At 41.4% G+C, this 15,898-nt stretch overlaps 1 protein-coding gene across 1 annotated transcript in view; it reads right to left on the bottom strand.

Annotated features, from left to right (window-relative positions):
* Positions 1-15,898, bottom strand: part of LOC149179197 (uncharacterized) — a 459,862-nt gene that overhangs the window by 231,011 nt on the left and 212,953 nt on the right. Inside the window, 1 exon segment of the mRNA XM_089423794.1 lies at positions 8,555-8,694. Coding sequence (XP_089279920.1) covers positions 8,555-8,694 — 140 coding nt within the window.

Raw genomic sequence — 15,898 nt, 5'->3', positions numbered from 1 at the left:
TACCATTGGGCTAGAGTCAAGGTTACAGGCCATGATTACTACTCCTTATCGACATCCCAAGGCATACCAGGATGAGATAAAGAGGGTTATTCATGAGTTGTTGGCACTTGGGCACATCAGGCCTAGCTCCAACCCTTTTGCTTCATCAATTGTTTCAGTGAAGAAGAAGCACAGGTCCCTACAGATGTGCATTGACTAAAGGGCCCTTAACAAGAAGACCATGAAGAACCGCTACCTTATCCCATGCATATATGAGCTGATGGACGAGCTGAGGGGGGCGAAATTATTCACCAAGATTGATCTACGCCCAGGGTACTACCAGATTAGTATGAGGGACCAGGATGTCCCTAAGACCGTTTTCAAGTGCTAATATGGGCACTTCGAATTCCTAGTTATGTCTTTTGGTCTAACCAATGCACCAACCACTTTCTAGTCCTGCATGAACCACATGATTCGTGGACAGCTGCAGAAGTTTGTGTTGGTGTTCTTTGATGACATCTTGATTTACAGCCAAACATGGGAGGATCACCTACAGCACTTAAAGACAAAGTTGCGCATTTTGGAGGAGGAGAAGTCCTATGCAAAATTGTCTAAGTGTGAGTTCGTCTTGATAGAGATGCTCTACCTGGGGCACATCATTAGGGAGGACGATGTGAGAATCCATGAGGAGAAGCTCAGGGCCATCCGGGATTGGCCAGAACCTCTAAATGTGATAGAGTTCAGGGGATTTGTGGGCATCTATTACTACAAGAAGTTCATAAAGGGATTCTCTTAGTTGGCAGTTGCCCTCACTTCGCATCTCCCCTCATAGATCTAACGAAGAAGGGGGCCTTTGAGTGGACAGCTACAGCCCAGGAGGCTTTTGATTGCCTCAAACAGGTCATGAGCAGTTGTCCTATATTCGCACTTCCCAATTTCACCTAGCCTTTTATGCTGGAGTGTGATGCATTTGGAGAGGGTGTAGGCACAATTTTGACACAAGGAGGGCACCCCATAGCCTTTGAGGGTTGGAAACTATTGCCCCACGAGAGATTGTACTCTATCTATGACAAGGAGATTCTATCCATCATGCATGAGCTAGCCAAGTTCAGATAGTACTTGGTGGGGAGTTGGTTCAAGGTCAAGACAGACCACAACAGCCTCAAATTTCTCTTGGAGCAGAAGCAGTTGCAGGAGAGGAAGCAGAAGTGGGTGAGCAAGCTCTAAGCGTATGACTTTGACATTGAGTATGTCAAAGGGAAACACAACCTGATGGCAGATGCGTTGTCCAGGAGACCGACTTCCCTTTCGCTAATGAGAATTTCCCTGGACCGGAAGGCGCAATCACTGGTGGAGTATTCCAAGGACCGATTTGCATGTGAGATCCTTGATGGGGCAATGACGGATGACGGGTACAGGGTGATGAACGAGGTGATTTACTTCAGAGACCGGATTTACTTGGTTCCCAACTCCCAATTAAGGGAGAAGATTTTACAGACTGTCCATGACTCACCACTAGTAGGGCACTAGGGGTTCACAAAGATATATAGGGCCATCAGAGAGCATTTTGCATGGAGGGGCCAGAAGGATGACATTCCTAGGCATGCCAGGGAGTGTGACACATGTCATAGGAACAAGGGTGAGCAGTCACACGCTACAAGGTTGCTACAGCCTCTTCCTATCCCTCAGGGGAAATGGGAGAGTGTGTCGATGGACTTCATTACCGGGTTGCCCATAGTACAGAGCAAAGACTGCATTTACATGGTGGTTGATCGGTTGACGAAGTTTGTGTTGATTTTTGGGGTAGCATCGGATGTGCTCTAGCTCCGAAATTTTGTGGAGGGGCTAGAACACATGAGATCTCCAAGACCCAGAAATTGTTTGGTGAAATTCCAATCGAATTGTATTTTATTAAAATAATTAATATTTTTAATGGGGTTCTAAGTCTAAACTTAGGAAAATTAAAATATTAATGGGTATTAATGAAAATATGGGTGAGAAGCTTCTGAGGGACGAGCATCAAGTCTAATTTAATCTTAGTCATTGATTGAGATTAGATCACGGTCATTGATTTCTCAACAGGAAAAGTATAAAAGGAGGTTTGGGATCAGTTGGAGAAACACACAGAGAGAGCAGCACTTGAGCTAGTTCGAAATTTTGGGGCATGGTTTGCTGAGAATTTCGAAGTAAGTTTCTAGTGCAGAGAAGGGAAGTTCAGTAGAGGGACTTCAGTCCAAGGTCGAGAATACATAACAAAGAGACAGCATAGCACCAAGGAGAGACAACGCAACTCAAGAAGGGTGACAGAGAGGCTAGAGGAGTTGATGCAGTCACTTAGAGGTAGCGCTGGGGTTTCTGTGAGGCAGATTGAGCAGCAGTTCAGCAAATCAATTTCTGAGTCGGGAAGGTTCACTGGGAGGGTGGCACAACTCCTAGAGGAGGTGACACAGTTCCAGCGCAAAGCTTGGAGTAGCCACCGCTGCACAGCACTGGGGACAGCGCAGTCACTTGTGGAGTTTGTTCATCCAGTTGTTGGATCCGCCAAAATATCTGTCTCCGAATAGAGGTACTTCTTCCGGGTTTATTCTCTATTGGGTGAGCCGGATTTGACACCCTAGTTGTATTCAGAAATCTTCTTAATAATAAAACCCTCATATCTGTTTCACCGGTTTTCCCACACTAGGTTTTTCCAGGGACGTTTAGTCCAAAAATAAGTGTGTCATTTGTGTGATTGTCTCATTTATTTTTTCCATACTTGATCTATATATTGGTGTAGGTTGTAGTGTATTTTCATTAATATTTTCTGAATATTTCCGAAAATAGCTTGTTAAACTGAAGAACACAAGTAGGTAATGCAAATCAGTTTACTGCAGTAGGATTTCTGGTTGTTAGATTCATAAATTTTCACATGGTATCAGAGCGATTGCAGATCAAGGAGGATTGAAGCCATCAGCGAAAGCACAGAGGAAAAATTTGTGCATGAAGACAACTGTCCCGAGAGACAGCACACTTTCAGGCCAAGAGAGCAGAGGAGGGGTGATGCAGTCACCAAGGGAGGCTCACGCAGAGCCTACATCAACCTGATTGGGTGACGTTGTTGCTGCAGAGGGCAGCGCAATGGTTACTGGGCCAACCCGGAGACTGTTGAGTCGCATTTTTCCAGTTGTCATGGCTAGAGGTGCAGCGCATTTTTCATTTGGAGTTGCTGGTGGGGTGTTGATTCTGTTGGTGTGGAACAATACCTAGTGGGGCAAAAGCAAAGTAGAGGGAATCAGTTCCTCAGAATATTTCTTGCCAAGAAATCTAGATCCGATGTTGAGCAGTAGCAAAGGGAGATCAGAGAGGGGTGATTAGACAATGGTTGGCAGAAGGATTTCCGTGAAGGAAATCGAAATTCAGAGGGAGCTTGTTCCTTAGAGGATTTCTAGCACCAAAGAAATCCAAATCCGAGTTTTGTTGGGGCAGCAGCAAAAGAGGGAGAAGAGAACCAGTTCGACATTTATTTGAGCAGAGATGGTCGTTAACGGACTGAGGGATCAGGACAAGTTGGATGGAGCATCCAGCTTCGTCATCTGGAAGGCCAGGATCCTGCCAATTTTGGATAAAATTTGCATCAAGGATTATGCCTTGAAGACCGTTGTTGTTTCAGTTGATATTGATCCTCTCAAGAAGTACGAGGAGGCTCAGCCAAAAGCGAAGTGCATGATCTTAGACGGGGTCAAGGATCATGTGATCCCACATGTTGCTAAGAAGAACACAGCAAGGGAAATGTGGGAGGCCTTGACCACATTGTACGAGGGAACTCCTGTTCAGCCAAAGATGTTACTTGAGAGTCAGCTGAGACAGTTTTAGATGCAGAAGGGAGAAGAAATCTATCCTTTCCTTCTCAAGTTACAAAGGATCCATGACCAGCTAACTTCCATAGGGTCTACACCAGATGCTAAATTTATGGTCAGGACTACCCTGAATGCAATCACTGAAGACTGGGAAACCTTTGTCGTAAGCATCTTGGGTAGGGCTTCTCTTCCTAGTTGGGAGGAGATGTGGGCATCTCTTCAACATGAAGAGATCAGACGGTTGACCAAGGCGGGAAGCAACGGCAAAGTGATCAGAATCAAGGAGGAAGAAGAGGATGCATCTCTTGCATCAGCGGGACAACAAGGGTAGCATAAATGAAAGAAGAAGGACATATTCGAAGTCAAATGCTTCAGATGTGGAGAAATGGGTCATTTCGCCATGCAGTGCCCTTGGAAGAGGGCAAAGAAGAGAAGTCTGACTCAAAGGTTGCTCCAGTGCAAGCTGACAAGGAGGATGATGATGATTGCGCCATGAGTTCTCATGCACCTCTAAAGAAGAGGTGGGGCGATTTTGAACTGTAGTTGGAGCCACAGTGGAAAAAGGGTAGGATCCTTGAGGTGCCCAAACTCTTGGATCACATACGGCTACGGGAGCCATTAATGACAGTAGTAGAATGATGGGAGTCAGTTGCTGCGAGGGATGATGGAGCAACAGTGGTAGAGCTAGAGTGCCAAAGTCTGAAGCAACGCAATGGAGTGTCATTGTACTGCGGAAGCCACAGAGTAGATACAACAGCAGCGCAGTAGCATCAAAGGGTCATCACAGATTAGCAGCAGAGGTAGCTTCAGCGTCAAGGGGCATCCAGACTGACTAGCATGTCAGCTTTTGGGTAGCTTTTTAGTTGCTTACTTCTCAGCAGCTGAGTTGCAGTGCAACAGTTAGCAATCACAGTGTTATGGGCAGCATGATGTAGCATATTGAAAGGGAGCTGCAGTACAGATGTAGCAATGACAGTGGCAGTGTCATGGGCAGCAGTACAGATTGCAGCAGCGCAGTGGATGAAGGGTAGCAGGCCGAGCATCAACAGTGCAAAGGACCGATGTCATGGATCAATGTGATACTTTTGCTGGGAAGTATTGCTAGAGCACATTCCTTGCTAAGAGGGAGTGTTGATTTTTTGGGTAGCATCAGATGTGCTCTAGCTCCGAAATTTTATGGAGGGGCTAGAACACATGAGATCTCCAAGACCCAAAAATCGTTTGGTGAAATTCCACCCGGATTATATTTTATTAAAATAACTAATATTTTTATGGGGTTTCTAACTAGTATTTTTAATGGGGTTCCTAAGTCTAAACTTAGGGAAATTAAAATATTAATGGGTATTAATGAAAATATGGGTGAGAAGCTTCTAGGAGACGAGGACCAAGTCTAATTTAATCTTAGCCATTGATTAGAGATTAGATCATGACCATTGATTTCTCAATAGGAAAAGTATAAAAGGAGGCTTGGGGTCAGTTGGAGAACACACACACAAAGAGCAGCACTTGAGCTAGTTCGAAATTATGGGGCGTGATTTGCTGAGAATTTCAAAGTTTCTAGTGCAGAGAGGGACAGTTCGACAGAGGGACTTCAGTCCAAGGCTAAGAATACATAGCAGAGAGGCAGCACAACACCAAGGAGAGACAATGCAGCTCTAGAAGGGTGACGCAGAGGCTAGAGGAGATGACACAGTCACTTAGAGGCAGCACTGGGGTTTCTATGAGGCAGATCGAGCAGCATTTCAACAAATCGATTTCTGATTCGGGAAGGCTCATTGGGAGGGTGACATAGCTCCTAGAGGAGGTGACGGAGTTCTAGTGCAGATCTTAGAGCAACCATCACTGCACAGCACTGGGGACAACGCAGTCACCTGTGGGGCTTGTTCATCCAGTGGTTGGATCCGTCAAAATATCTGCTTCTGGATAGAGGTACTTCTGTCGAGTTTATTCTCTGTTGGGTGAGCTAGATTTGGCACCCTAGTTGTATTCAGAAATCTGCTTAATAATAAAACCCTCATATTTGTTGCACCGATTTTCCCACACTGAGTTTTTCCATGGACATTTAGTCCAAAAATAAGTGTGTCATTTGTGTGATTGTATCATTTATTTTTTCAATACTTGATCTATATATTGGCGTAGGCTGCAGTGTATTTGCATTAATATTTTCTAAATATTTCGGAAAATAACTTGTTAAACTAAAGAACACAAGTAGGTAATGCAAATCAATTTACTGCAATAGGATTTCTGGTTGTTAGATTCATAAATTTTCACATGGTATTAGAGCGATTGCAGATCAAGGAGGACTGAAGCCATCAGCAAAAGGACAGAGGAAAAATTTGTGCATGAAGACAATTGTCCCGAGAGACAGCGCAATTTCAGGCCAAGAGAGCAGAGGAGGGGTGACGTAGTCACCAAGGGAGGCTCACGCAGAGCCTGCGTCAGCCTGATTGGGTGACGTTGTTGCTACAGAGGGCAGCGCAGTGGTTACTGGGCCAGTGCGGAGACTGTTGAGTCTCGTTTTTCCAGTTGTTGTGGCTAGAGGTGCAGTGCAGATTTCATCTGGAGTTGTTGGTGGGGTGTTGATTCTGTTGGTGCAGAACAGTACCTAGTGGGACAAAAGCAAAGTAGAGGGAATTAGTTCCTCAGAAGATTTCTTGCCAAGAAATCTAGATCCAGTGTTGAGCTACTAGCAGCAAAGGGAGATCAGATAGGGGTGGTTCGACAATGGTTGGCAGAAGGATTTTCATGAAGGAAATCGAAATTCAGAGGGAGCTTGTTCCTTGGAGGATTTCTAGCTCTATAGAAATCCAGATCCGAGTTTTACTGGGGCAGCAGCGAAAGAGGGAAAAGAGAACTAGTTCGACATTTATTTGAGCAGAGATGGTCGTTAATGGACTAAGGAATCGGGACAGGTTGGATGGAGCATCCAACTTCATCAACTGGAAGGCCAGGATCCTGGAAATTTTGGATAAAAATCACATCAAGGATTATGCCTTGAAGACGGTTGTTGTTCTGGTTAATGTTGATCATCTGAAGAAGTACGAGGAGGCTCAGGCAAAAGCAAGGTGCATGATCTTGGACGGGGTCAAGGATCATGTGATCCCACATATTGCTAAGAAGGACACAGCAAGGGAAATGTGGGAGGCCTTGACAGCAAGGCACTCATTTGGTCATTCATTCATCTTTGAGAAACCTTGTCTTTGATATAGCATGCTTGAGCTGAACCCAAGTCTGCAAGTGTTGTTTAGCACACGAGTGTTTCCGAGCGGAAATCTCAACCCTTGCTTTGGTGGAATTCAAGTGACAGCCCAAGGAGGGAGTTCCATCCAATTCAGTTTGTCCCAGCATTCACATTAGATAGATCCTGCATTTCACATTAGATAGATCTTGCATTCATCCATCATCATTGATCATTATAATTGGAATTGTGAGCTCAATTTGTAATTGCAAGTTTTACAATGTTGTACTTGTCATTTCAAGCTTATTGTCTTTTGAATATCATCTTTACTTGAAATCACAAGTCTCTTTTCCTTGCTATTGTTCTCTAAAAGTTTATTGCCCATATATCTGATTATCTTGATCTATTGATCTTTCTTATACTAACATTATTTTGCAGCATTGCTTATCTTGTAGCTTGAAATATCATTTATTATCATGCAAGTACTTTAACTTTGTTTGAGCATTGTTACTAAGGCACTGGTCTCTCACTGTTTCATCTTGAGTGTCATATTAATCTACTTGAATCTATCATTTATCTTGCATTGCTCAATAATTATAATCTCACTTGAAATCTAATCTTAATTCAAGTTGCTAAAAGAAGTATTTGCCTTCTCCTTAAATCTCCTAGACTTGTTCCAACAAGTCTGTCCTTAGTTTTTCTATCTTTAGGGACCACCCCCTTTAGCTTGCCTAGGAGAGAGCTTAAACAGAGACAGTAGAGAATAGGTGACAGCCCCTACTCTGAGTGTTGCACCATAAAGACTATAGCTTGTGGGGTTGGAAACTTTTCCCACACTTAGGTGTACATCTTAGGCAACAACATACCCTATTGAAGCTCTCTCCTTCCCATGCATGGGCCAAGTATTGCCTGTATGAGAAACCTACTAAATTTGTGAAAATGACAAAAAACTGTCATAGTATGATTGCAGAACGAATCCTTCAAGAAAATTAATATGGAGATCTTATGCAAGAATAAAAATAAGTGACAATGTGCTATTCTAGCTAAAGAACTTGTGAACTATTAATGAGGAACAAACCTACAGACATTCAATTCTGAATCAATCTCTAGTGCATCCACAAACCATAAATCCTGAATCAATCAAGATGAACTTTTCAGAATCCCAGTCTAAGTGATAACATGAAGCATTGGATTTCACTGAAATTTTTCATATGAATATGAGCACTGAAGAACATGAAACAACTTAAATCACAATCATGAATTACAAAAAACATGTTTCTCTATGTACAACATATTTCCCGACACTTCACTATAGATGTCCAAAAAGGATGAAGGGCAAGTACTCACTTAAATTACTATAAACACCAAGTTATTAAATATTGTACTATAGCACAGTTTTGATATGTAAATTTCTTCTTAGTTGACAACAAAGTGATTAAATACGATTATATGGACCATGATTACTTAGTAAAAGTAGCAAAGATTATATCCAGTGAGTGAAGCATTTTTATGCCATTCATCACAACAAATTGTACAAAACACATAAGGTTTAACTACCAACCTTGCACTCCTATCACGACTCCTTTCAATGGGATCAGCGTACAGTCTTTTGAATGCAGATAAAGGACCAAGAAGATTGGGGTTGGCAAATTCCATCATTGCATAAAACTCATTCAAATCATTCTGAACTGGAGTTCCAGTCTGTCACAAACACAACAGCAAAACACTCTTTTTTAAGAAATCACTGTTATTTGAAACTCACCAATTTTTATAGTCTTTAAAAATCTGTGATTTGTAGTCTGTAAATTAAGTAGCTATAAAGAAGCTTAAATAACAAAGCTACCAGGATCAGTATACATATAAATATCTCCCAGGTTTGGAAAGCCAAGATCCAAGTATGGTAGGGAGATGAGAAGTACAAAATGTAATATCTCCAATTTTGATTTTTCATTTAATGAGATTAATGGAGTTTATTGGGGAAGTGCTAAGCCTAGCACACTTTTGTAATCTGGGCATTGGAGACATTTTGGGTACGTGGGACTTGGGAGAAATCCAAAATTCCAACCTTAGTGGAATGTAGGGGCCACCCCTCATGGAATATGCACCCCATGGAGGAAAAGTCAATTGTGTGGGAAGGGGGTCGAATTAGTTAGCTAAGGGACCCACAAGGAAAAGGAGGCAACAATTAGCTAAGTCACAGGTGCTCTTTAGCACCAGAGGTTTCCAAGGGGAAATCTCACCCTCTTCTTCCATGGACCACGAGTGCCACCCTAGGGAGGCAAATTCTACTCTTCTTTGGTAGTTGGGAGGATACCACGCAATAGCATGAATTCCTGGCACCAGTGGGACACAGAAAAAAGAGCTACGAAGGCTTGGAGAGGTATTGGGCCGAAGAGAAGAGATTTGTTGTTGCTGGGTTGTTTTCTCACACAAATACTTGCTGGAAGGAGTAAATTTCCAGGAGCAGAGGTGTTTTTCTCAGCAGAACTAATTGGTGTGGCTGGGCCAGCGTCTTTTTCCCCATGACTGCGTAGAGGGTGGTGGAGCTATTTGTGGGGAGGCTCGATGAGTGGGATTGAGGAGATGGAATTGCTTGAGATTTGATTGGAGGGGAATTGGAGGAGAGTTCTTATCCTTTGAGGAGCAGAAAACGCTCCCACTATCACAAATGACATTTTCCAACAACAGAGGAGGGCCAAGCATTTTTAGGTCAATTTTTGAAGCATCAAAACTAGGGCAAACCCTTTCTGGATTTCTTTGGGTTTATTAAGGAGAGGCCAAGATTAAATTGGCATAATTTTTTTGGCAGATTTGAAGGGTCAAACAGGGATCCTAACTCAGCCAACAACTGGAGGAGCTAGGGGAAATTGGGCCGAAATTCCGAGGTCAACATTTGGCCAATTCCTTCATGGGTTTTTGTGGGTTATTGGAGGAGAGCCCGAGGTTAATTTCCCAGAATTTTTTGAGCACCGGAGGAGGCCCTAGCAACCATTTCTTTCTAGCCAACAATGCAAATTTCAAGGGCAGCACAGAGCATAGAGGAGAAGTCACTTCCCATCATCCGGGCACCTTGTTTTCTCACCTGGGATTTGTCTAGCTTGCCTTTGGCAAGCCCAGGTGCACTTGTTCTTGCCTATTGTACTCCTACCATGAAATATAATAAATGGCTCAGCTTCTTTGGGGATGAATTGTTAATGTGTTGTTATTTTCTGGTGTTTTGATCTTTGGTTGCATTTAAGAAATTTATGGTTGTTATTACTTAATATTTCCATTAGGAATATTACACAAAAGTATAGACATATTATTACCTCCAAAAAAATGAAAATTCATAGTTAAAAATTAAAAATCAAAACCATTTTATAATCACGACATTAAACCTATAAGATTTTAAAATTACAAAACATCTTTAATAACTTTGAAATCATGGTGAGGATAATTTCAGGTGTTACACCTTATATTGAATGGAATTTCACATTGTGATTTTCATCACAATGATGAAATTTATAGCTGGTACCTTTGGACCTTTTGATGCCCTTGGGCGCATACACTTCACGGAGGCTCTTCTTTTCATGATGGTGGATTATTCATTGGAGATATATTGGTGGAAGAGCTCCACTTTTCCATTGTGGATGTTCATCTCATGGTTTTGGTGCTACTTTCATGCCTTCACTTTATGTGTAATATCTTGAAAATTAAAATTGACTAAAATTTCAGGAATTTTGCTTAAGAAAAAAAACCTATAAATTTCTTCATTTAAAACCCAATCAAATTGCACAACTTGCACCATTAAATTATCGGCACAACAAATAACTTTTTGCAATATGAAAACCTAGAAATGTTGTAACTCAAAATAAACATGAGACATATGCAACAAAACTCAACGTTATTATATTAAATATGGACCTGGAAATACATGCCAAATATGGTTCTAAGAACCTGTTAAAAACACCAGTGAGATCTTTGTATGACTAGCAATGACTCCTCCAACGTTATGCACCTGTGAGAGATCTGATTGACCTCTCCTCACAATCTCCATGTTCAGCCTAGTGAGCAGATCTAATTTGATCCCTCCTCTTCCAAGTGGCTAGGATATATGTCTCAATACTGAAACCCCTTCTCACTAGATCAGCTAGGGTGGACTACTGACCCCCAAAACTGACCCTCTACATAATCTGAGCTCTCACCCAAACAAGCTCTGAGCGATAAACTCCATCAACAAGAAAACAATAATCCCAAATGCATGCCTAAGGAGTGAGCTCTCATCTCCTTTAATAGTGATGGACTATCAAAATTGTGAAAATTTCACCATTGAAATGCTATTGCAGCAACTGGGATTACTTCTTCTAATTGTCAGTTAATTAACAATTTATTTGCTATGACAAATATCGAATAAACCACACTGCAACCTTGACAAATAAAGCTACGAAAAATAATAGCGCTAGAAATTGAGAACTATGCTAGCACACACATAAAATTTGACACACTTATTTTTGGAACAAAAGTCCCTAGAAAAACCCAACTTGGGAAAACTGGTGCAACAACTAAGGGTTTTTATTATTATGCAGTAGTGAAATAATTTGAGTACAATATGGATGCCAAACACTGGCTATCCTATAGAGAAAATACTGGCAAAAATTATCTAAGGGAAAATACCCTCACTCCGAGCAATGTCAACACTTGACTGCCTCTGAAAAGCAAGTCGTACACCTAGCTATTGCAGTCCCTCAAATGCTTCAGCTCGAAACTTCTGCAAATCAAGCCATCTTGCCTGCTGTTGACTAGGAAACTGTCTCTCTGGCTTTCTGGAAATCTCTTCCATCCTCTCGAACTGATAACCAACTTCACCCCAGCAAAGTCGAACTGCCCTTTGAATCTTCTGTGTTGCCTCCAGGAGAAATTTCGGCCTCTCTACAATGTACTCGCTGGATCTGAAAAATCTTCCTTCGGCCTCACTGTCCTTGCCCCTCTCTATCTCTTCTTCCCTTCTAAAGCTCAAACTCTTCCTGCAACTGACTACTTCTCTCTGGAAAATTGAACTCTCCAAGGAAGTCAATCTCTATGTGTATGTTCTCCATCAACCTATCGACTTCTTATAATCTTTTGTTGGGCCTCCAACCACAAAGATTAAATCTTAATCGATGGCTAAGATTATTTCCCTATCGATCTGTGTGAGTTTCTATATGATTCACAACTTATCTCAATCAATTCTGATTAATTAACCAGATTTCCTAAGTTTAGACCTAGGAAATATCAAAAATAGGCTAATAATCTAATTGAAACACTTCTAGGTGGAATTTCCATTAACAATTTATGGTTTATGGAGAACTATTGTGTTTTAGCCTCTCCACAAAGTTTTGAGACTAGAACACCTCCAATGCTACAAAAAGTAACACTCCCTCTTAGCGAGGAAGGTGTTCTAGTGTTGCACTATTGCTATAACACCCTGTCTCTGTATCACCTTCTATCACGCTGCTTATGTCTGGCCACTGTGACTACCTGCCACTTCCCACCAACCACTGCGCAACTTTGATGTTGCATCTGTGTTGTTTTTGGCGTTGCTACGCTGCTTCCAAATCTGCATCTGTACCACAACTCCCTCTAGTTTGTTGTTGTTGCTACGACAACTAGAACTGAGAAGCGTCCTAAATACTGAATCAACTGTTTTTGTTTCATCTATCTCCTGAGCATTTGACTACTACTAGCCTTTGCACTGTCTACTGAAGAATCTGCGTTGTTGACTCCGCATTGTGCTACTTTGCACTGTTGCCAACCCTGCACTGCGCTCCTTAGCATCTGACTGCTACTAGTCTGCAACTGTCGCCTTGAAATCTGACTGCATCACTGACACTGATCCATGCTACTACTGAATACTATGGGCCCTTGTAGAAAGGTAATGATCCATGAGGAGGACACCTCAATGGACCCTGCCCAAACCTATGCAACTTTGGGACTATAACTCCATATCGCCCCACCTCACTCCTGTAGATATAGTTGCAAACATGGTGAAATCTTCCTACAACCTAGAGGACAATTTATCTATCTCAATGGATGTTGTCGCCTAGTCCTACTTCTCCTGCTTTTCCTTCTTCTTGAGAGGACATTGGGTACTGTAGTGACCGAACTCACCACATCTAAAGCACTTGACCTTAGATAGGTCCTTCTTCTTCTTCTTCTCCCCTTGTCGCTGACTAGGACTCTTTGATGCTAGTGCCACATTATCCTCTTCCTTCTCACCCTTCACGGCCTTCTTGTTGCATCTGCTAATGGTGCTCTTTGCTAGAGCCCGCCTCAATTCCTCCTATTATAGGTCGAACCACATCCTGTCCCATCCAGGCAATGTGTCTTTGCCCAAGATACTTTGGACAAACACTTGCCACACCTCTAAGACGGTGTTCAGTGGCAACCATAAAAGCTTTGTCGGTTGAGGTGCCTCTCCAACTGCGGAAAGCTAATCACAGACCTCCTAAATCCTGATGAGGAAGGGATCTATGTCTTCACCCTTTTGCATCCTGATGCTTCTCAACTTCTCCTAAACAAACATCTTTCACTACTCGAAAGAACTCTGATATAGCTGGGAGATATCATCTCACATTTCCTTGGCAGTGTTCTTGCCACATATATGTGAGACTATATGATCTCAGACTCCATCCAAGATCATCCACTTTACTTTTGCCATTTCCTTCCCATACTCCTTCAATTCCTCTGCATCCTAGGGTACTGCTACCACATTGTCCACATAAGCTTTCAGGCCATATTCTTCTTGAAGGAAGGACATCCTAGCCTTCTATATGACATAGTTGGAGGCTCCCTCCAACCTATCATGATCTCTAAGCCCCGTTGTGTGCATATCTAAATCTAGTCGAAAATCTCCTCTTTCCCTTTGCTCGATTGTTGGATCTGCTACATGCACTCCCTTTTGGAGTGAGGAATTTTACTTGTTGACCACCACATGTCAACTACCCATAGCAGTACACCCCCTTTTTCGCATAAGGGATAGCACTTGATTGACGTGTCCATGCCATTCGACTGTCATCATCAGCCCAATCATGTTATGTTGTAAACCCAGTCTGCATGTGTAAATTGTAAATAATTTTAGCAGATCTGAGTCATGTATGTAAATTGCCTAGGCAAACCTAATTTTCTAGTGATAATCTACGTTCCGGAAGGTTTTTTGTCTCACCGATCCATGATCGGCAGAGTTTTCCTTAAGCCTAACCCCAAAGCCGGGATGGATTTTGTCATTAGAATCTTAGGCGAATCCTAGTGTGCTTCGAGTCTATGTAAAAGTAATTTGGAAATAATTCTAACTATTTGGTTAGGTTATTACAAATTACTTGATTTGCTAGATTATGTTTATCTCGCAGAACTGGGTGGTCCATGAGGGTCTATGTCAAATGGGTTTACCCCCTTGAGATGTAAAATTGTAAAAGTCATGATGTAAAGTGTCTTGAGGGTTAGAAAATGTTTTATCCCCTCATAAGTCCTAAGTCCTAAGTCCTAGGTCCTAGGTGATTTTTCCAAAGGCTAAGTTCGAGGATTCAAAAATAAAAAATTAAATTAATAAAAAATTAAATTAAAATATATATATATATATATATATATATAAATAATAAATTTAAAAAATAAAAAAATAACTAAAAATATAATAAAAAGTAAAATAAAATAAAATTTAAAAAATAAATTAAAAATAAATAAAAATTTGAGAAAATAAATGCAAAATTTAAAATTTTAATATATTAAAATGCATTTAAAAATTTTCGACGGATGAGATTAAAAGGGATTTTGATCCTCATCGACGGTCGAGATCATTTTGACATGGATCACTCGAACTAGCCGTTGGGAAATTTTCCTTTAAATAGGGTGTCAGGGGTCGTTTGAGATAGATTCGATCTGAGAGTCTAGTGCTAAAGAAAGCTCTCTTATAGTCATTTTTTGTGCAATAAAGAAAGACTTTGGGGTTGAAAATCTTGTTGGTGTTACTCTTCTGGAAATGCTGTAAAATGTTTTATTTTTCTGTATAATTTTATTTTCAGCCATTGATGATAACTTGATGAAGATTGATTTAGCCACAGGTATCTTGTCTGATCTCTGGGGTTTGAATGATAGTTTAATTTCTGAAATATAATGGCAGGTATCTCCATTTGATCTGAAATTTCACTGTTCTTTTCTCCCTCTATGTTAATGGTTGATTTAAGTTGTGCAGGATATCCTTAATTTTAAGTTTACCGGGCGTTAGGGGAAGTTCTCGGCTGAACCAGCCAACTCCCGGGTTGCATTTTCTGAGAGAGCCTAGCCAGTTTTAATCTCGGGCTTATCATTAGAATTTTTTGGCTGCAGATGCATGAAGGGTTTTCTGAAGCACCTAACATTAAATTTAAAATTCTGAAAATATTTATGTGGCATATTAACAAATCTGGCTATTTAGAGCACCTGAGCTGTAATTACTTAGCTGGTTTTAGGGTTTTTAGTTTTGTTTCTTGCACATTTTACTTCTGGGTTTTCTGTTTTTTCCATTGCAGGTTGCAGGTACAGATCTTGAAAAATTTTCGAGGTTTTCATTAGACAAATCTAAATGCAGGGCAATTTAAAAATTTACCAGAGAATTTGGAGAGTTTTTTGATCTATCTGTCTGCTGTTCCTGGGGTTTCATTTCGCAAGAAAAAATTCTTTTTTTTTTGGGCATACGCTAGTCTCAGGCTTAGAAAATTAAAAGAAAAATTTGAGATTATACAGCTGCATCCATCATCGATTTCCTTTCCTACATATTGGCTCCCTCACATGCAACACAGTTCCCTCCGTCCATATACGCTGCCTCTCCTTGCTGCATGGTCCCCTTCCTTCCCTCACGCAATTTTTTCTTTCCATTCACGCAACCCTCACCACCATCGCTGCAGCACTCGTCCAA

The sequence above is a fragment of the Pinus tabuliformis genome, chromosome 4_1 (genome assembly GCF_031772625.1).
Source record: "Pinus tabuliformis cultivar Carrire ecotype Pingquan chromosome 4_1, CPIR1, whole genome shotgun sequence".
Classification (NCBI taxonomy): Eukaryota; Viridiplantae; Streptophyta; class Pinopsida; order Pinales; family Pinaceae; genus Pinus; species Pinus tabuliformis.
This window is presented reverse-complemented; position numbering and strand designations above follow the sequence as displayed.